The sequence below is a fragment of the Doryrhamphus excisus genome, chromosome 18 (genome assembly GCF_030265055.1).
Source record: "Doryrhamphus excisus isolate RoL2022-K1 chromosome 18, RoL_Dexc_1.0, whole genome shotgun sequence".
NCBI classification, from domain to species: Eukaryota; Metazoa; Chordata; class Actinopteri; order Syngnathiformes; family Syngnathidae; genus Doryrhamphus; species Doryrhamphus excisus.
The window spans coordinates 9,363,337-9,386,052 of record NC_080483.1 but is presented as its reverse complement, the minus strand read 5'-3'; the positions used below and the strand labels follow the sequence as shown (position 1 = coordinate 9,386,052).

Sequence of the window (22,716 nt, the reverse complement as noted above, 5' to 3'; positions counted from 1 at the left end):
GAGGCCCTGCGATGGAAAGATTCCTGTGAGATAAGGAAAGGGAACAGATCGATAGTGTGTGTGGATGCCAATAAGATCAAGGAGATTAGAGCTGTCATTGCCCTTCGTTGCCTGACACAATGTGACCACAAGGTTGGCAGGGCTTCTACCCACAAACATGTTTGTTTACATAATTGCAAGTATGATTACTCATTTCTTTTCACTCTTGGACATTCATTTTATATTCATTTTGAATAAGAGAGGGTCACTTCCCTTGGAAGCCTTTGGAAACACTCCGCTGTGGTTGGTCACAAGGACTTCCGGATAGCTGCCGAAACCAACTCTTTTTTTTTTTTTTTAGAAATGTAGCCCTTTTTTTAAAAAAAACAAAAAACAATATTTCTTCCTCTCAGATTATAAACTACAAGTAAAGTTAATTGTTTAGGCTATAGTTATCTGAATAACTTAACATACCACCTTAGCCTTAGCCTGTTTTTCTACATTTTACTGTAATTACTATAACAAAACCAACTTTATAGGAGTTGATAAACGATCTAGACGTTGCTAATAAATGGCAAGTTACTTTTTTTTTTTTTTTTTTAGAAATGTAGCCCTTTTTAAAAAAAAACAAAACAAAACAATTTCTTCCTCTCAGATTACAAGCTACAAGTAAAGTTAGTTGTTTAGGCTATAGTTATCTGAATAACTGTTAACATACCACCTTAGCATTTGCCTGTTTTTATACTTTTACTGTTATTACTATAACTTGCCTTTCAAGATGAAATGTCTGTTTGTGGTTGCTGATTTTAGCAAATAAATTTCCCCCCAAAATGCGACTTATATGTGGTTGTTACTCCTTCACTTGTATTTTTGGCTTGTGCGGATCACATGGTAGATCAGCCATCACCATATGGTGGACCCAGTGATGGCCCTTTATGGATGTGTGACCAATTAAAGTGAACTGGAAATATAAAATATTTTCATGCCCGCAGACCAATCGAAGTGGCAATTTTGGAGGGTGTAATTACTTCAACTGTAATGGTTAATGTGACAGCAAGCACAGCGACGTCACTCAAAAAGAGCCATTGAATTTCTCTGAATATTTTGTCTTATTTTTTATAATTTTCCATTATGTAATTAGAATCAATATATTAAAAATAACAACTTTCATCTCTTGATATTAAACATTATAAACTTGTGTCTCATTAAAGTACAGCAAATGAATACCGAACAAGTTTTAGTGACTGCAGGCATGTTATCACTATTATGTTGGCTCACGCTTCTGTTAGAAGACGCCATGTTTCCTGGCATTGGCGTTTTGGTGTGTGATTGGTACTGCGAGTCCATCAGCGGTGTGACCTCATTTAATCTTTTATACGCCAGTGCAGAGTTTAACGGCTTCTGTCAGGCCTATAAAAAAAATGTCAATAAATCAGTAGTGAAGCAACAAACCTGCTAATTATTGCTTTTATTTGGGAGCAGAATGAAGGCTGCATGGCTGCAAAGTCACATGATCATGGGCCATCGCCCTGGCCATGACCATGGGTTGTCATCACAGCAAAGAAAACACACTTTAACTAGTGGAAGTGGCATTTTCAATGTCAAAGTCTCACAAAATGTGTTTTAAATCATCAAAATATGGCAAGATATGGCAACTATTACATATTATCGTCAGTGTAATGCATGATCACAGCATGTAAATCAAATGATGTAATGTTGTTAGAGTAAAATAGGTGTATCCCAATGACATTCATTGTTAGCTAGCTCATATTAACTTGTTTTCTTGTGTTATAATGCACAGAAATGGGTAAGAAATGTGTTAATGTTTCACATTACGATTGTGAATGATGGGCAAAATTCCCCAAAAAGTGCAGTTCCTCTTTAAGACTTTTTTCATTGCAATATTGTGACTTTTTTTTCATAATATCACCACAACCAAATCTGGTTCTTGGGACATGGAACGTCACTTCTCTGGTGGGTAAGGAGCTTAAGGTTCTGTGAGAGATTTTTCTGACTGGACTCACCTCGACCCACAGTTTGTGTCCTGGAAGTAAGGTCATTCCTCATGAAGGACTGGACCTTGTTCTACTCTGTAGTTTCCCCAGGGGAGAGGTAGCAACTTGGTGTGGGCTTATTAACAGCTCTGTGACTCTGTGTTGGGAGTAAAAGAGGGTCACTTCCCTAAGCCTTTGGAACCACTCCGCTGTGGTTGGTCACAAGGACTTCTGGATAGCTGCCGAAACCAACTTTATAGGAGTTGATAAACGATATAGAAGTTGCTAATAAATGGCAATTTATCTTTTTTAAATCTTTTTAAAATACAATCATTCGTGTTGGATGCCGAATACGATCCGAAAGTACAGACTGGAAAGTCCAAAGTTTGTCAAGAAAAGAGGTTACTTCAGGACGTCTCTCAATGTTAAGTAGTTTTAGCATTTTAGCGTTAGGCTTTCTACAACACCGATAACATGTACTAATGTGATCATTACATGTTTTTTACAGGGATGTTACTTATACAAAATACAAAAATAAACTTTTGGGTGGCTGCACAGTGGTCGAGTGGTTAGCGTGCAGACCTCACAGCTAGGAGAGCAGCGTTCAATTCCACCCACGGTCATCTCTGTGCGTGGGTTTACTCCGGGTACTCCGGTTTCCTCCCACATTCCAAAAACATGCTAGGTTAATTGGCGACTCCAAATTGTCCATAGGTATGAATGTGAGTGTGAATGGTTGTTTGTCTATATGTGCCCTGTGATTGGCTGGCGACCAGTCCAGGGTGTGCCCCGCCTCTCGCCCGAAGACAGCTGGGGTAGGCTCCAGCACCCCCATGATCCTCGTGAGGAAAAGCAGTATAAAATGAATGAATGAATGAATGAATGAACTTCTGGGTGTCTCAATAACTCACCAATAGCAAGGACATGCTGTTTTCTTGTAATGTTGCAGCATTCTCAACTGTAACAATTTTTCCACCTAATATGACTATTTTCTTTAAAGAAATAAGACTTTTTTCTTCCTAATATTACTTTTTCTTTTGTATATCTAAGGGTCTTTCTTGCACACATATTGCCTCCTCCACCACATTTGCTCTTAACTCGACTTGTGCACCCTTTCTCCTCTCTATCTGATACATAAAACTCATCAACAATAATAATTAAAAAGCTTTTAAGCTTGTTTTTGAGGCCAACTAATCACAATACCCAGAGTCCACTACTTTTTCATGAAAGCTAAACAAGACAACCAATGGTCCAATTGACCGCTTCTGCTTGTAAACATCATTAGGGTCCTCTGATACACAGCAGGGAAGGGAGGGGGGATACGACAACGACAATGATGACAAAATAAAGCAACAAAAGCTGCTGCAATGCAAACACAGCTGGCCACTGACCAGCTGGAGTGTCAGCGGTGCGCCAGCAAAGAAAATAGCAAAGCAAATAGAAATTGTCACAAACAATGAAGCTCTTTTTTGTGCCTTTTTTTTGAACAATAAAAGAAATTTCAATTTCTGTTCTCTGCTTTAAAGTGGAAAAAAATACATAGCACCACAAGAATGAGCCCCCTATACCACCAGTGGCGCTCAATCCACAGTTTTGAAAAGGTGACTCTGCATACGCCTTCCTGCTATGGGTCTTCAAAACAGGATTACTTTTATTATAACCTATTTTTATACAGCGATTGTGATAAACCATACAAGCAATAGGTGCAAACAACTTCCTGTTAGGTATATGAGCATTTTTGCTTTACTGTAGTTTTATTATGCATTGGTTAACCTCTTATACAGTAAACCTCGGATATACCGGAAATTCGCTCACAACGGACAGATAAAAATGAAAAGATTTTTTTGCAATGCATTTCCAATAAAAATTCATTGCATATATCAGATTTTTTATAACGGATTTTGCCTATTTCGGACAAAATCTCCAGTCCTGTTCCAATGCATTTCCATTAAATTTCCCTCGCATATATCGGATGGCCGCATCGTGGCGCTCCGATTCGCCGAATCGTGACAGGCCGCTATACGACGTCATTTGCAGCGTTGCCTGCGCGTCCAGGTACATTGGAAACATAGTTAAGAATGTGCCTTTTTATAACGGATAAAATCCGATTTACACATATACCGGATATAAATCCGATATATGCGTAATACGGACATTTTCCGGTATACGCATATAACGGATTTCGCTTATATCGGACAAAACCAGTGGGAACAATTGAATCCGATATATCCGAGGTTTACTGTACTACGGTTTGTGTCCGACTCCATTGCCTCTCTGACAATGTGGATGTCTAATAGCAATCTTGAGGTTTCCAACATGAAAGTAGATGGCGTGTACTAGGAGGCAAACAAACAGGCATGACACACAATGAATATTTATGTATAAGCTTCCTCATGGCTCAATCAAATCTATGAATAAAATATCAAGTCAGCTGCAAAGCTCTACCTCCCTCCCGCTGGGCTGCAAGGCCATCAGTCAACGCTCATGACCAATAAGCACTGCAGCCACAATCAGTATGCTACTGTGTGCCGTCCTATAAAGATATTTTAGTATCTCAATCACCTTCAACCATTGAAGGTCATTTCTCATTCTGGCATGACTCAGCAAGCACTTATTCTTTATTAGCACATAATGACTTTGCTTTTAATCCGGTGCACAATGATGACAACACTGTGAGGTAGGAAATATTCCATTTTTAGTAAGGCAATTTGCAGGAGTGAAAGCGTAACAGGAAATGAATTATAAATCTAAAAATATATTGAAATATTACATTTTAAATACATTCATTCATTTTGTATGCCGCTTGTCCTCACGAAGGTCGCAGGGATATGCTGGAGTCTATCGCAGCTGACTTGATGCAAGAGGCGAGGTACAACCGAGACTGGTCGCCAGCCAATCACAGGGCACATATAGACAAACAACCATTCACACTCACATTCATATCTATGGACAATTTGGAGTCACCAATTAACTCATTCATTCATTCATTTTCTACCGCTTATCCTCACGAGGGTCCCAGGAGTGCTGGAGCCTAACCCAGCTGTCTTCAGGCGAGAGGCGGGGTACACCCTGGACTGGTCGCCAGCCAATCACAGGGCACATATAGACAAACAACCATTCACACTCACATTCACACATTGACAAAAAAATTAAAAAAAACTTCGCTTTGGTTCCAATTTTCTACAATAAAAGCTCTGATAAAACATTCCACTGTTCTCAAATATCTTACTTTTTATTTTTCTACACAAAATAAGATGAAAAATAAATAAACAAATCAAAAATAAAGAAAATCAATCAATCAGTAATAAATAAATAAATATAATAATAAAAACGGCAAATAATAAAAACTTAAGAAACCACATACATATAGTCGGTGGGTAGACAAATTATTTTTTTCAGATTAAAATGAACAAATCATTATTAGAGCCCTGTAGACATGACAAAACACGACTATAGTCACATTTATACTCTTTTTATTTACAACATATTGCGCAACTGCAGGGTCTTGAGACACATTCTAACTCGCAAACGAGAGAGCTAGCGACCTAAACGGTAGCCTTCAAGTTATTTCCTTTAAACTTAAATAGCCAAAAACATATCCTCCCTATCCGTGTGGAAGTGGTAACTATTAACAGTTATTTAACCTTTAACATGAACATTAATCAAACGTAATAATTTTTTCTGGGTACATGATACCATACCGCATCCATATCAAACTTGCGCGGGCCGCACTAACATTAAACTTTCATATCAAGGCGGGGGCCTCAAACTAGTGTCCTGCGGGCCACATTTGGCCCGCGGGGCAACGTGTTTGAGACCCCTGGTTTAGAGGCAGGATATACAAAAGCCGGGTCAGAGATTTCAGCTGTCAGGTTCTTCTCTGAGGAACATAGTGAGGAAGTGGAAAACCACAGGCACAGTTCTGGTTAAGGCCCGAAGTGGCAGGTAAGGAAAAATCTCAGATAAGTCAAACTCAGTCCACAGACAACCTCCAAAGACGAACAACATGATCTTGTTCAACTATTCGAGTTGTCATTCAGCCCTGTTTTTTACTTGATGGCCTCATGAAAAGCATGAAAACAACTCCAAAACCAAAGTGGAGGAAATGATGTTTTTTGTCATGTTTGGTGCCCATGAAGCCATATTACCATTAGAAGATGGAAAAGTAACTTTTGCAAACCAAAACATGGGGTCTTTGAAGGTGAAATCAGAGATGCCCCATAGTGAACCCATCCAACACACATATTCAGTACTCCCAGCACTCCTCTTATCACCTTCTTCCCTCCCTCTTGTCTCACTCTCGCTCTCTCTCCCCCTCACCCTGGAGCACAGCACAGCCCCGTCAGTCCGAAAGCAGATCTCCCCCCTCCAGCACCGCAGCACGGACTCATTTCTCCACGCACCAGCTCTGAGTGGATGCTCAGCAGGGGTGTTTTGAGATATTAGCGCGCTGTGTTTTGGGGGGGAGCGGGGTTCTTGTTGCCCACCTCCACCATCTCCCCCCACCACCACCACCACCACCATTCAAAAGGTAAGACTCTGGCCCGCTACTGTTGCCGGGCGACTCCGGGTACCACTGATGATGATGATGATGATGATGTTGATGATGGTGAAAGAAGTTTGTCGTTAGAAAAGTGTGCAGACGTGCTGGTGTTAAATCCTTGCATGGGAGAATAACTGCATGTTGTTTACTTGAACTAGCAGCCGCTAAAGCATGTCACATTACATTGTAGCACTTTCTGGGATTTCTCACCCGGTTAAACTGTCACCTACTTGCATGCTGAAGAATAGACTTTGTAATGACAAACTGGCCTTTGCCTTTAAATAGCAAAAAACATGACAAAAATTATCTGTTATTATTAAATTATTTCATGTACTACTTTATTAAAAAAAAATCTGCAGATTTATGGAGTTTATAGCGATTGTTTTTGCCAAATTTAAATTAGAGATGTACAGTTAAAGCCAACATTTTTTGATATAAATTTGTCAATAAAGTGACAATATATATACAGGAAGACCCGGGTTCGATTCTCTGCCTGGGCATCTCTGCGTGGAGTTTGCATGTTCTCCCTGTGCATGCGTTTTTTTCCGGGTACTCCGGTTTCCTCCCACATTCCAAAAACATGCTAGGTTAATTAGCGACTCCAAATTGTCCATAGGTATGAATATTAGTGTGAATGGTTGTTTGTCTATATGTGCCCTGTGATTGGCTGGCGACCAGTCCTGGGTGTACCCCGCCTCTCGCCCGAAGACAGCTGGGATAGGCTCCAGCATACCCCTGCGACCCTAATGAGGATAAGTGGCATATTCATTCATTCATTTTCTACCGCTTTTTCCTCACGAGGGTCGCGGGGGTGCTGGAGCCTATCCCAGCTGTCTTCGGGCGAGAGGCGGGGTACACCCTGGACTGGTCGCCAGCCAATCACAGGGCACATATAGACAAACAACCATTCACACTCACATTCATACCTATGGACAATTTGGAGTCGCCAATTAACCTAGCATGTTTTTGGAATGTGGGAGGAAACCGGAGTACCCGGAGAAAACCCACGCATGCACGGGGAGAACATGCAAACTCCACACAGAGATGGCCGAGGGCGGGGACCGAACCCTGGTCTCCTAGCTGTGAGGTCTGCGCACTAACCACCAGACCGCCGTGCCGCCTGATAAGTGGCATATAAAACAGATAATATAGTATAATAATTATAAATATATATATTTGTTTTTTTACATTGTGAAAACAAGTTCCATGATCAAAATGTTGATAATTATGCTAGAAGTTAACGGTGTTAAAAATGGTGCAAAAATTTTGTAAAATTTTTCTGTGTCATTTCCAGCTAAACTATAAACACTCAAATGTGACTGCTTTTTGACTTAATTGTACTTTTAAATCACCTATGATGATTTCAAAAGACTACTTAGGAAAAATGACTCTCAAATCAAATCATGAAGTAACTGTCTAAACCAAAATAAATCAAATTTGAGAACCAGATAATTATATATTTGGTCTATGAGATGTTTTACAGCCATGACATTCATGGTAAAAAAAATGCATTTTTTTAAAAGGCTGAACACTTTTGTTGGTAGTTCAAAGTGTTTATTAGAGAGCGATGAAATAGAATTATGGAAATTACAAGAAAAATCAAACATACTGATGAGTGCCAGTAGATTGAGTTCTATGAAAAATAAAAATAAATGCAAAAACTATATTTGTTAAACAGGATATACATGCATATATGCCTTTTTCAAATGTAGGTGTTTCTCTTGTTTATATTATATAAATGTATACAGGATATACATATATTTTAAAACATATTTTAAAAAATGACAATGTTAGATAATTTTTTAAATATGTTTTACAAATGTTCTTACAATACAGTGACTTAAATATACTAAAAAACATTCAAAATCATTTTTCAAATTGTTGTGCAATTAATCTGCAGACTATTTTAAGAATATATACATACTGTATCTTCTATTTTATATTTCTAATACAGAAAATCATGTTTATAATATGTATTGAAGAAATATGAAAAAAATAGATTTTTAAAATAAATATTTAAAACATATTTTTAAGAATAAATAAAAAATAGTAGTAAGTAATAAGTTGTAAGTCATTCATTTCAAACATAAAAACATTTAAAAATACTTAAAAATATTTTACTTTTACTTACGAAATATGTTATATACAATTAAGTTTAAAATAATGTATCCTCTTTGAATTCTCAAAAATGTGATTTATAAAATGTTTGTTGGCCAATGAAGTTACAGTACAATATACAGTATACTGCATACAGGGCCTGAAAAAAAGTGTAATATTTGTCTCTGTACGTAAGACTGCATATAAGACGGGAAGCGTCTGGGTGCTGTGTGATGGCGGTGATGCTCTAACAAGCCGCCCCCCTCCCTGGCCATTCTTCACATGTGTGGCCGTGAGTATTCATCAGCGGCAGCTAATGGCGGAGTGCAGTGTGAGCCAGTGATTTACTGTCAGGCCTAATGATAGGTCCACGCCGGAGAAACAGGTGGCGCACAATGAATAGAAGCAGTGCCATGCTGCTGATTGTCCTTTTGTCCCCCTCCGCACACGCTGATTTGCAATATTGACTGCACATGTACGGAATTATTGTGCATGCAAATGAGCTCTCTTCAAATAGGCTTATGCCTCAAAGCCTAATGTGTGTTTTTGTGAGAGTTTAATAGTGAAAATGACCAAAACATTCAACTCTATCCAATAGAACTATTGAAAGCATATGGAGGCCAGTGATAAGCCTGTCATGTTCTGTTTTTTTTGAACGGACTATTGAAGCTGTCTGTGCTGCTCAACGTCTCACCCGCTTCCAAATATTTCACTATTTCACTTCTATTCAAGGCCTGAATGTATGATTTACATTATGTTTATCCCCATTTAATTATAATTGAGGTAAAATATGAGTGCACTACCTGGCTGTGACCAGCAGAGGTGCTGTCAAATCAGTCGAAACTACTCTAATTTGTTGTCTGAAGTTCGGACATTTACAACAATGGAGTCAGAATTATGAGAATAATGTGGAAATATTATGACAATAAGTCATATTTTCAGCGTAAAGTAATATTAAAAGAGTTGAAAAATGAATATTATGTATATTGCATTAAGAGTGAAAAAAGTAATATGATCAAAATAAGAGAATATTATAAGAAAGTTGGAATGTTGTATGCATAAAGTCATCATATTTTATTTTATAGTCATAATATGTATGATGAGAGTTAAGTTTTGTGCTTCAGTCTTGAAGCAATTGAGGTAAATTAGACTGCAATACTTAGCTGTAACCACCAGAGGCGCTGTTAATGACAAGTTTGTTGTCTTAAGGGTGTTAAATACAAAAAGGGACAATAGTATGACATTTTCACATTCATACCTATGGACAATTTGGAGTCGCCAATTTACCTAGCATGTTTTTGGGATGTCGGAGGAAACCGGAGTACCCGGAGAAAACCCACGCACGCACGAGGAGAACATGGAATTTGACATTTTTGGACACAGACAGTAGACTGTACCCCGCCCTTATGCCTCCACAGAGCGTGCGGTCAGGAGAATGGGCAAATCGGAAAGTCAAATGGACATCATGGAGAAATCGAGCAAACCTGGCAAACATCGTTGGACTGCGGCAGAGATCGGTCTGTCTGTACTCCTGCTGCTGCTTAGCTGTGCCTTGGCGGGCCTGGTGGTCCTCTATACGTCAGTACTTAAAGGTATACCGTCATGTCGCTCTCATGCATTAAACAGTTGCCATCTAAAGTCATTGGTGGTTCGTTCAATGATAATAAACCAGTTAGGAAGGCTATGTTGCTGATGTGTCTTTGTGGTTTTTGTTAGAATTGCTGATTCTTTATAAGGCTTCATGGTAAAGTTGATTTTCAAGACAGCAGCACTGTAACTGTTATTTATTTCTGCATATTTTCTTTGAAAAATTACAAATTTATGATTTTTGACAAATTAATTTGCAGTTTAATCCCGGTTCTGTATTCACTATAAATATAAATGTTTTAATTAGACTGAATCATGCTTGTTTTATGACATAAATTTGTCCAACATAAATATTATATAAATAATATACATTTTTAAGTTTTTTTAAACACATTTAAAGTTACTTTTAATACAGTGCAGCGATTCACTTTCAAGTTGAACCTCTAGAAATAACCTTTTCACATTAATTTTCACATTTAATCACAGCTCTGTATTGGATATTAAATACATACAGTATATCCAAAATACAATATAGTAATATATAATATACTAAATACTAAATTTGCAGTACTAACAAGCAAAATACATGTTAGATCAGTGGTTCTTAACCTGGGTTCGATCGAACCCTTAATGGTTCTGTGAATCAGTCTCAGGGATCAGGGGTGTCAATTCGTAATAACATGCGCTGCTTGGCCATCACTGGCTGAAGATGATCATGTGACATTGTTTGGCCAATCAGTGCTGCGGAGAATTTACTGCTTGGCAGTCAATGTGTGATTGACGCGGTTTTACGTCGTGTAATTTGTTGCATAATATCGTAATCCATACTAACTATTTCGAGCACAAAATGGAAGTGGTTGGACAAATACAGACAACATGGTGGGTTTCAGTGCCTCAAACAAGGTTAAGAACCACCGTGTTAGATTAATATGTACTTTTTAACGAGTGTTGTTGAAAGCCTAGCTTATGCTGCTATATAGCAGGATGCGCAGGAGGACAAAATGTTGCAATCTTTCTGTGTTACAAGAGCTATGCTTCTAACGAGTGCTTCTGGGAATCTCTCACTCTTCCAGAACAATCTCACAGGTCGGGCCTGTCGCGGAGCTCGGCGGGGGCCGGAGGTGAGCGTCTCTGTAAGCCGCCCCAGCGGGACACGCTGGGGGATAAATGGTGTCATACTCTCTTAATGCTCTAAGTCTGTTTGGTGCCTCATCAGCAGTGCCCCACAAAAGTCAGTGCTGACACACACAAGCAGGGACGCAGCACCAAAATCTGGCCCCCCATACATAAGCCTCCTGAAGGGCCTGAACTATTGAGCTAACTATTTTGTGAAAAAAAACATAGTAAGCATTTGGCTTACTTGTAACTTTCTCTCCCTGTTTCTCCTTTCTCTTCTGGTAGCCTGTTTTTCCCCCAAAATTCCAGGGTCCCCTCGGGCTTAGGACTGTGGTACACCATTCCAATTGCCCCCCCCCCCCCCCACACCTCATTTTGACGTTCCTGCACCCAGCATCACACAGCATATCTTTTCAGCGTGCCCAAATCCATTTGAAATGCTCTTTGCAAGCTTCTTCCCAGCTGTGATGTCATATGTCAATAAAGCCTGATTATTTTCTTGTTGACCCCAATTTTGTCTTCCAGGTCAGCTGTTTCGTTCCAACCTGGACCATCATGTGTGCACAAGTGCAGACTGTGTTACAGCAGGTGAGGGTGAAGAGATTCCCACCGCCCTCAAAAAAACATGTCTCATGCTTACTTTTTTTTTTACCTCTTCCCGAAGCATCCCGGCTCCTGCAGAACATGGATCCATCTGTGAAGCCTTGTGATAACTTCTACCAGTATGCCTGCGGGGGCTGGCTGGAGCGCCACGTCATCCCAGAGACCAGCTCACGCCATAGCGTCTTTGACATTCTAAGGGACAAGCTGGAGATTGTGCTCAAAGGTCAGTGGGCGACGTTGGTTGGGGGGGAGGGGTCTTGCTGCAAATATTGGAGCTATACTCGTCTATAGGGGTGTCTGGGCCGATAACAAATTCATAATAATTTATCACACAATCAATGAAAATGAACAACCGCAATATATTGCCGTGGGAATGTGTCTGTTTTCCTCGTCTCCTGCCTACAAATAGGCAGGAAGAGAGTTCACTCCCTGGGCATTGGTCTCAGCACCTTGGTGTGTTTGTTCCATAGAACAACGGCATGAAAGGAGTGAGCCCTTTTGTCAGTCATACAGTCACTTGTGTGCATACATAGACAGCGTGATGTTGAAATTCATATCATTCTGTGTCGGCGGCCGAGTGGTTAGCACGCAGGCTAATGAACATTTTTCCAAGCTTGAAAGTACAGTGCTGCTGCACAAACTTCGTAACATATATTAATATTAATAATTTTCTTATTACAAAATTATTATTATACTAATATAGGATATTATTCATTCATTCATTTTCTACTGCTTATCCTCATGAGGGTTGCAATCCCACCCTCGGCCATCTCTGTGTAGAATTTGCATGTTCTCCCCGTGCATGCGTGGGTTTTCTCCGGGTACTCCGGTTTCCTCCCACATTCCAAAAACATGCTAGGTTAATTGGCGACTCCAAATTGTCCATAGGTATGAATGTGAGTGTGAATGGTTGTTTGTCTGTATGTGCCCTGTGATTGGCTGGCGACCAGTCCAGGGTGTACCCCGCCTCTCGCCCAAAGACAGCTGGGATAGGCTCCAGCATCCCCGCGACCCTTGTGAGTATAAGCGGTAGAAAATGAATGAATGAATATAATATTCTTGCACACCGAACAAATATGTATAGTCATTTTTGTATGTAAACATTACCAACCATTTTTTTCTAAAGCACTTTAAATGAGCTCTATGAATAAAAGTGACTTATTTACTTACTGTTAAATGCAAAGCTAGTGTTTTCTGCTTCCAGGCGTTCTTGAAACAGAGTGTGAGGAAGACAGAGATGCCATCAAGAAGGCCAAAATCCTTTACAGCTCCTGCATGAATGAGAGTAAGTTGGGCATCTTTATTTTCCTGAACAGGATAAGGCCAAGAAAATGCATGGATAGATCTTGGATTGGATCTCATTTTATAGTGCAGGCAAAGTTGTGATCATGTGCTTACCCACAGGCCTCATAGAGCAGCGGGACTCTCAGCCTCTCCTGAAGCTCATAGACAGTATTGGAGACTGGCCTGTGGCATCTGATGACTGGAACGCCACCACTGGTATAACACAAACAAAAACACACACCAAAAGTTGTCTAATGGACTTGTTTTGATTTGATTGTCATTGTGTTGCAGAAGAAGAATGGAGCCTTGAAGACACTCTGGCTACATTGACAGCTCATTATCACAAGAAAGTCCTGCTGGACATGTATGTGTGGACCGATGACCGGGACTCTAGGCGCCATATTGTTTATGTAAGACTGCCGCCGTTGCTGCTGTATAATTATTACATCAACACAGGTAGAAGAGAAAGAAAGCTATATTTTTGTTGTTTTTAGGATTAAAATAAAAAAAAACATGGCACTACATGCTTTTTATATGCAAATTAACATTTTATTTATGTTGTATTTTGGTAAGATTGACCAGCCAGGACTTGGGATGCCATCGAGAGATTACTATTTTAATGATGGAAACTACAAAAAGGTGAGGCGTTGTGTTTTGATGATTAATGTCATGTAACTGTTGCTGCTACGCCAAACTCTATAAACAATGTGATCATGATTTCAGTATTTGCCAGATACAAAATAGATATTCCTCCAAATAATGATCTGTGCTCTAGGTTCGAGAGGCCTACCTCCATTTTATGGTCTCTATTGCCAAAATAACCCGGGAGGACAGGAACCTGACACAGGATGATGACCGTGTGTGGGAGGAAATGATGCAAGTGCTGGACCTGGAGACAGACATTGCTAACGTGAGTGATGACGAGCTATTGCAGTTATTAAATGATCTTTTCTTTGACATTTTCTAAAAACTGTATTATATGTGTACATGAAGTGGACATATGCATACACAAACATGGTTCAAACTTTTAACAGGACTTGCAAGAGAACAATCGTAAAGTGGAGATACAAAATTTTCAGTGAAAATGACACAGGATAGACTTAGGTTAATGCAGCCAAACTACGGGTGGTGCTCGGTTTTACGGCGTTCCGTGTAACGACGTTTCGTGGTCACAAACTCACTCCCATAAATTAACAACAACTTGAGAACATATTATTACAGTCCAAGAACGCAGTGTGTGCCTCACATCTCCTCCCATTATGTGTGGAAGTGGTAAAGTTTTGTCTTCTTACTTTGTCCCCCTTTCTTATTCTGTTTTATTCATTCATCCATTCATTCTTATCCTCACGAGGGTCGCGGGGGGTGCTGGAGCCTATAACAGCTGTCTTCGGGTGAGTGGCGGGGTACACCTTGGACTGGTCGCCAGCCAATCGCAGGTCACATATAGACAAACAACCATTCACACTCACATTCATACCTATGGACAATTTGGAGTCGCCAATTAACCTAGCATGTTTTTGGAATGTGGGAGGAAACCGGAGAACCCGGAGAAAACCCACGCATGCACAGGGAGAACATGGAAACTCCACACAGAGATGGCCGAGGGTGGGTCTGGAACTAATAAACAATAAAAGACTGAGGCATATTTTATGTCCTTAATGTGTTCCATGTACAGTGTGAGTGACGTATTAGTGAATTTACAGTAAGTTTAAGTTCCTACTTAGACTATAAACTCAACTTACATCACAATCTAGAAACATAACTAGAAACATAACATAAGATGTCCACATGTATAGATATAGCAATCCAGAAAAGTAATACCCGAATGAAATGGTAACGGCATCAGTTGGAGTTTCTGTTTCTCTGCATTGGTCCAATCATTGCTGTGAGACTTTTACTGACAAAAAGCCTGCATGATTGGCAACTCTCGTCTTCCTTCCAGGCCACATCGCCGGCTGAGGAGCGACAAGACGTCACAGTTCTTTACAACAAAATGACACTGAATGAGCTGCACACCACATTCAGCTTTAACGTAAGTTCTGGCTTCAGTGATAAGAAATAAGATGGCAAGAAGCAGCTCGACAAAGGAATATAATTAGCATGAATATTTAGCAAAAAAAACTTATTTAGCCCTATTGTTTTGTTTTTCCAGGGTTTTAATTGGACACGGTTTATTCAAGGAGTGCTATCTAGCGTTTCCCTCAATGTGGAGCGGAAAGAGGAAGTGGTGGTGTACGGTTCGTCCTACCTTGACAAGATGAACGAAATCCTCTCCAGACATAGCGTCAGGTCAGCCTTAGGCCTTCATGCCAATAGACAACAAACCCAAAAATGTAACCTTTTCACATGCGCAGAACTATGCAGAACTACCTCACCTGGCAACTGGTGATCGACAGAGTGAACAGCTTGAGTCGCCGCTTCAAAGATGCCAGGGCTCGTTACAGAAAGGTAGGCTCCGTTGCTACAATGATGGGACTCCAAAATCCACGCTCTTGTTACTGTGTGTGTTTAGACTTTGTATGGGACCACAGTGGAGGACGCTTGGTGGAGGGAGTGTGTCCGTTACGTCCAAAGCAGCATGGAGAATGCGGTTGGAGCGCTCTATGTGCGGGAGACCTTTGCCGGGGAAAGCAAACGGATGGTCAGTGTCAAGTAGGATCTCTGAATTTAGAATGAAGACATCTTCTTGCACATATCCAGTTTTGATAAACCTGCTACTATGTCAGCATCCATGCTAGTCTCGTCGGTCTTGAGCTTTTCTTAAATTTCCTTTCTTACTTCATCTGTTCACAGGTTAGCGACCTCATTGGGAAGATCCAGACTGCATATGTAGAAACGCTGGATGAGCTAGGCTGGATGGATGCCCCCTCCAAGGAGAAAGCAAGAGAGAAGGTAATGGTAATGGTAATATTTCATTTGAACATGAATCAGATTACAATTGAATGCATCACATAATCAGTTCACAGTTCCACATGTCCAAAAGGAGAAGGAAGAAGCAAAGCTTATTAAATCCTATCCCTTCATCTGGTACTTTTACAATCAGTAACTGTTACATTTGTTCACTTCCTGCTTTCCTAATATAGTTTACGTTTTATTATTATTTTTTATTTATTTATTTTTTGTCATGTACCGTAGTACGAGGTATTCAGTACCATAGTAAGTGTCAATATAGTGATATGTATAGCACATCATGACTGGTTCAAGACTCTTCATCCTTGTATTTAGCAAACATCAACTGCTTGTATTGTTTCTTGAATTGGCTCATCGTTGTGCATTGTTTGAGTTCCTTACTCAATCCATTCCATAGTTTGATTCCACACACTGACATGCCATGGCTTTTTAATGTAGTCCTAGCATATAAGTGTTTCAAATGTAGTTCTTCCCTGAGATCATATTTCTCCTCTCTTGTAGAGAAGTATTGGATGACATTTTTAGGTAATTGGTTATTTTTAGCCTTATGCATTATTTTAGCTGTTTGAAGATTAACTATATCAGCAAGTTTAAGTATTTGTGATTTTAGAAATAAGGAGTTAGTATGTTCCCTGTAGGCGGCATTATGAATTATCCTTACTGACCTTTTTTGCAGTACATTTAGCGAGTGAGAAGGTAGATTTACAAAGAGTCACTATGCATGTACTGCAGATAATCTTAACTGTGGTTAATTTATCTGCAGGCCATGTCAATCAAGGAGCATATCGGCTATCCAGATCATGTTCTACAGAAAAGTAACTTCAAGCTGGACCAAGAGTATGCTCATGTAAGGAGACATTTTAGCTTGGAGAAAAGTACTGCCGGTACTTTGAGTCCTTGCTGATTTGCTTTCCTTTACAGTTGAATTTCAGCGAGGAACACTACTTTGAGAATGTCCTGGAGAATCTAAAGTCTGAGGCCCACAAGAGTCTAAAGAAGCTCAGGGAGCCAGTGGATCCCAACTTGTAAGCTGACACTTTGAAATCAGCCTGACTGAGGATGAAGTATATAGTGCAGTGTAGCACTTGATTCATTGTTTACATTCCAGGTGGATCATCGGTGCTGCTGTGGTGAATGCGTTTTACTCTCCCAACAGAAACCAGATCGGTAAGAGCCTTGAGCAATAACATTCTTCGGTAGCTTCTCCAGTTTCATTCATGAGCGTTTTTCTCGTGTGTGCAGTGTTTCCTGCAGGCATTCTGCAGCCACCTTTCTTTAGTAAACATCAGCAGCAGGCTCTGAACTTTGGTGGAATCGGAATGGTCATCGGACATGAGATCACACATGGATTTGATGACAATGGTAAGACTAAGAGGACAGTCAATTGTAGCTAGTTTGTCCAATAGAGAACTGGACATTGAAGGGAGCCTCTACACCAGGGGTCTCAAACTCAATTTACCTGGGGGCCACTGGAGCTAGGGTCTGGGCAAAAAAAAAAAAACGCATTTATTAAAAACTTAAAAATATGCAAACTTTTTCAGTGCTTTGGTTCCGATTTTCTACAATAAAAGCTCTGATAAAACATTCCACTGTTCTCAAATATCTTAATTTTTATTTTTCTGCCCAAAATAAGATTAAAAATAAATAAACAAATCAAGAATAAAGAAAATCAATCAATCAGTAATAAATAAATATAATAATAATAATAAAACGGCAAATAATAAAAACTTAAGCAACCACATATAGTTGGTGGGTAGACAACTGCAGGGTCTTGAGACACATGCTAACTCGCAAACTAGAGTGCTAGCGACCTAAACGGTAGCCTTCAAGTTATTTCCTTTAAACTTAAGTAGCCAAAAACTTACCACTTCCACACGGATAGGGAGGATAACTATTAACAGTTATTTAACCTTTAACATGAACATTAATCAAATGTAATAATTTTTTCTGGGTACATGATACCATACAGCATCCATATCAAACTTGCGCGGGCCACACTAACATTATCATTGTCATCGCTCGAAGACAGCTGGGATAGGCTCCAGCACCCCCACGGTGCTGTGTGTAAATCCATATTCAAACCACACACTAACTGGTTCATGGGCCAATATTTATGTATACAAATGTTTTTAGCCGGTCTCTCTCCACTGCATATGTGCTGCACGGTGGTCGAGTGGTTAGCGCGCTTCTCGTTGTGCTCCGGCTATCTGCTGGTACTCCACTGACTTTACTCTTAAGTATTCCAGCCTATGGGTTATTCGATTCTAGTCCAGTTTCCCATCATACTCTACTTTTCTCCTGTTTGATATCGACCCAAACCCCTGACTGAAGTGTGCCTGCAGCCACATACTATGTTAATTACGTTTCCCCGCAGGTCGCAATTTTGACAAGGATGGCAACATGCTGAACTGGTGGAGCAATTACTCTGCGGAGCACTTTAAGGAGCAGTCACAGTGCATGGTGCAACAGTATGGCAAGTTCAACTGGAAGTTAGCGGGTGGGCAAAATGTAAGAAACCCCCACCCCCATTTTGTTTTAAATGCTACAAAGCTTAATAAGGTGCTGTTTTTGTGTGCATTAATGTTCTTTTGTGATTGCAGGTAAGTGGGATTAGCACTTTAGGTGAGAACATCGCAGACAACGGAGGGGTTCGCCAAGCCTATAAGGTGGGTTGTTAAGTTGTTGAAATATAAAATCTACATACAACAGATGAGATGTTTTCACATGTGTTCACAGGCTTATCTGAAGTGGGTGGAGACAGAGGGGGAGGAGCCTCGTCTTCCCGGTCTGAACATGGACCACAAGCAGCTTTTCTTTCTTAACTTTGCCCAAGTAAGCAAGGGAAACATGACAACAATTATTGTGCTTGTGGTGGTTCGCAAGTGCTCTGCATCAAACTGAGCGCTGGTTCCAGTGCGTAATTGAGTCATTGAGACATCATTGAGACAAGAAACTTCTATTTTGACACTCACACAAACTGACAAATATATCCATCACTCACAGTGTAACCAACCCAAGTAACAAGTTGTGATGAAGTAGCGTAGAAGTAACTGTAACCCTACTTTAGGCCCACCTTGTATTATACTATAGAAATCACAGGAAGCTGGACTGGTCGCCAGCCAATCACAGGGCACATATAGACAAACAACCATTCACACTCACATTTATACCTATGGACAATTTGGAGTTGCCAATTAACCTAGCATGTTTTTGGAATGTGGGAGGAAACCGGAGTACCCGGAGAAAACCCACGTATGCACGGGGAGAACATGCAAACTCCACACAGAGATAGCTGAGGGGGGAATTAAACTCGGGTCTCCTAGTTGTGAGGCCTGAGTGCTAACCACTCGTCCACCCTGCAGCCTGATAATATTCATTCATTTTCTATACCGCTTAGGGTCTCCGGGAGAGAGGCAGGGTACACCCTGGACTGGTCGCCAGCCAATCACAGGGCACATATAGACAAACAACCATTCACACTCACATTCATACCTATGGACAATTTGGAGTCGCCAATTAACCTAGCATGTTTTTGGAATGTGGGAGGAAACCCACGCAAACACGGGGAGAACATGCAAACTCCACACAGAGATGACCGAGGGTGGAATTGAACTCGCTGTGTGGCCTGCGTGCTAACCACTACGTCACCGTGTAGTCCGCAAAACAACACAATCTTATGGAAATGTATAATCCGCAAGGTATGCTGGGTAACTTCCTATTGGGATAGTCAACTTTCCAGCATGCTTTGCAGGATTTAAATTAGTATTAAATTACATGATGTGTTGCCATAATTATGGAGATTTCTAAGCATAAAATAGTAAGTTTTCCCACAAAGGCTGAATCATGAAAATGCAGTAATCCGCTGTTTTGGATATTGGACACGCGCCAGTCTTAAACGTTCTCCTTATTCAGGTTTGGTGCGGTGCTTATCGGCCCGAATACGCCAGCCAATCCATCAAGACTGACTCCCACAGCCCCTTAGAATACAGGTAAGGTCCCTTTCTCAAGCCATCAGTTTAACTCATGCATGTGTTTGTTAGCTTGTACTCAAATATTGAAAGAACAAGTCTCACTGCAACAATGTTCTGTTCTTTTAGGGTTCTCGGTTCGCTCCAGAATTTCGAAGCTTTCTCAGAAGCCTTCCAGTGCAAAAAAGGCAGTCCCATGAACCCTGAGCAGAAGTGCCGTGTCTGGTAGAACATTTTAACGCTGAAAGGAGACTCTTTAAGCTTGGGAGTCATTTATTTGGCGTGACCGCGATTATTATTATTGCACTGGCTGTTGTTGTACTTGGCAACGGGTGATATCCTGGATTCCTGTCGAGTCTTGGAAACAAACTCTGGCATATAATACGAGCTGAGAATGTTCTTTACAAAAATCTAGTGCAGCTCTTTGTGATTTACTTGTGAATGTTTTCATTCGGCCCCACGCAGAATGAACTAGGGTGAGTGCTTGCAGGATTAATGAAAACGTAGGTGGCAACCAGAGAATTAGTTCCATTTAGTGACTTTGTCCAGTGACTGTTATGTGCAGCAAATTACCTGAGAGATTTAAGACTGTTCATTCTTAAATTAACATTTAGACTGAGCTGCAGCTTTTAACAGACTCGGAAAATATGTCAACTTTGGCTTTTGCAAGGACGATTTCTTAGTATAGTAATCCCTCGCCACATTGCGGTTTCAATTTTGCAGCAAAAATATGCATATACAGTAGAAGCAAATGTTATGTAGTTTCTGCCGAAATGGCTAAATTAGCTGAAACACAAATACTACAAATTAAGAATTTTGTGAACTTGTGAATGTAGTATTCCACATTGGTCACTCTGTGTCTTTAGGCTTTTTTGTGGATTTAAATTATCTCACAACAGGCACAATAATAGTAACATAATCATCATCATCATATCAACAAGGGCTACTGTTGTGGCCGTGATCCCGAAGCTGTCTGACTTACAAATTGTTCAGGTTTTGAGATTATGGAACTAGAAGTAAAATTTGAATGAACTGTTAATTGTCATGAAAACAAAATGAATGAACCATCGCCACAATTCACCATCATTAAAAAAATGCACATGATAACTTCACCGTCATACAGGTATAATGGCAAATTAAGCACTGTACAATAAAACTAAAAAAGTAAAACTACTCACCCTTTGAAGACGCCGGCCAGGCAAGAGAGGGAACAGGAGGAATATTGATCATGGGAAATCAATAAAACTAAAATTAAGCAAAACTACTCACCCTTTGAAGACACCGTACAGGCAAGAGAGGGAACAGGAGGAATATTGATCATGGGAAATCAATAAAACTAAAAATGAGTAAAACTGCTCACCCCTTGAAGACACCGTACAGACAAGAGAGGGAACAGGAGGAATATTGATCATGGGAAATCAATAAAACTAAAATTAAGCAAAACTACTCACCCTTTGAAGACACTGGCAACTTTAACGTTGGAGATGCTACTGTGTCAATCTTTCTCTTTGGCTGATTTTCACAAATTCCCCAAAACAAAGTAAAATACAACGTAAAAAGAGATGTAAGAGATGAAAATGTATGACTCAAGCCGCGTTGTTTTGTTTTTGTCAAGATTAGGCAAAGTGTGTATTTTCTTCATTTTGGGCTGAAGTATATCAGATTGTTTGGGTAGACTCAACGTAAAATCTGACCAAAACACAACACAGTTAACACTCAACCTGTTGCCTTTATGGCACAATCAAATGACACGTGAAGGTTAGACTGATCAGACAGCGAAGGCAGATGAAGCTCACACTGGTGATCACTAATGGACATGAAAGGACGCTGAGGCCTCGTGACCATCAAGTACAAGACGGCCAGCGAGCAAGCGAGAATGGGGCTCAGACTGTTATTTTCTACCTTTATTACCACGTAATGGCAGTGGAGAATCAAAGCAGAGGGGGGGATGGTGGGTAGGGTGGGGGATTAGTGCTGCAGAGAGCTTTTAAAATAAAATGAACATATTCAGGATGTCTTGCAAGCAGAACTGAATGTGTTACACTATAGAGTACTATGTGTTATATATGCTTGATGTTCTATATAGCAGTATTTACATATAGATACATCATGTCACATCCACATGGTCAAACTGTATTGTTATTCTTTCTCTATTCCAATTTATCTTTTGCTATAAATATATATATACAAAAAATATGTGAAATGTATTTATTTATCTATTTATGACATTGCATTGTTGCTTTGCAAGATTTAAAGATGTATAATAATAAAAAGTATTTACAGTATACAGTATGTTTTATGGAATGTTCCTGCAGGAATATTACTTTCTATAACTATTTTTGTGATGCTAACCTGCAATTATTGCCATTAAAGTGAATGTGCCAACACAACAAAGAGAAATTCAAGTCTGAATGTGTTTTTTTTTTAAATGTTGGTGGCTTCATTTATACTGTACACCATTTGCCTGCATTTGACTGTTTGCATGCCCGTAAACCTAGTGAGGATTAGCGGCATAGAAAACTAATGGATGGTGAATGAGATGAGAAAAACTAAGAATGAGAAATTATCAAATTTGTAGGGCCCATTGTGCAGTACTGTATTATTTTCATGCATAAATTTTCTACCGCTTTTCCTC

The 22,716-nt window shown here is 40.0% G+C and overlaps 1 protein-coding gene and 1 long non-coding RNA gene across 3 annotated transcripts; one reads left to right on the top strand and one right to left on the bottom strand.

The window, feature by feature from the left end:
• The first annotated feature begins 6,319 nt into the window (after window positions 1–6,319).
• Window positions 6,320–22,462, top strand: mmel1 (membrane metallo-endopeptidase-like 1). Of its 2 annotated transcripts, XM_058055378.1 has the most exons (24): window positions 6,320–6,504; window positions 10,032–10,205; window positions 11,274–11,321; window positions 11,842–11,904; window positions 11,981–12,142; window positions 13,124–13,204; window positions 13,324–13,419; window positions 13,495–13,613; window positions 13,777–13,842; window positions 13,979–14,113; window positions 15,146–15,235; window positions 15,356–15,492; window positions 15,558–15,651; window positions 15,716–15,844; window positions 15,997–16,095; window positions 16,877–16,960; window positions 17,035–17,138; window positions 17,222–17,280; window positions 17,356–17,475; window positions 18,488–18,621; window positions 18,714–18,779; window positions 18,850–18,945; window positions 20,026–20,102; window positions 20,211–22,462. In XM_058055378.1, exons 2-24 carry the CDS (start codon window positions 10,049–10,051, stop codon window positions 20,308–20,310), a joined length of 2,316 nt encoding a protein of 771 aa, XP_057911361.1. In that variant the 5' UTR covers window positions 6,320–6,504; window positions 10,032–10,048; the 3' UTR covers window positions 20,311–22,462. The 2 variants fall into 2 exon arrangements, with proteins under 2 accessions (XP_057911361.1, XP_057911362.1); XM_058055379.1 differs by lacking the exon at window positions 11,274–11,321.
• LOC131106386 (uncharacterized) lies at window positions 11,687–17,567 on the bottom strand. Its single transcript, XR_009120071.1, has 7 exons — window positions 15,579–17,567; window positions 15,452–15,505; window positions 15,025–15,158; window positions 13,994–14,092; window positions 13,318–13,416; window positions 13,090–13,190; window positions 11,687–12,123 (listed from the first exon to the last, which is right to left on the bottom strand). It is a non-coding gene; the product is annotated as an uncharacterized LOC131106386 (long non-coding RNA).
• Window positions 22,463–22,716: the final 254 nt, after the last annotated feature.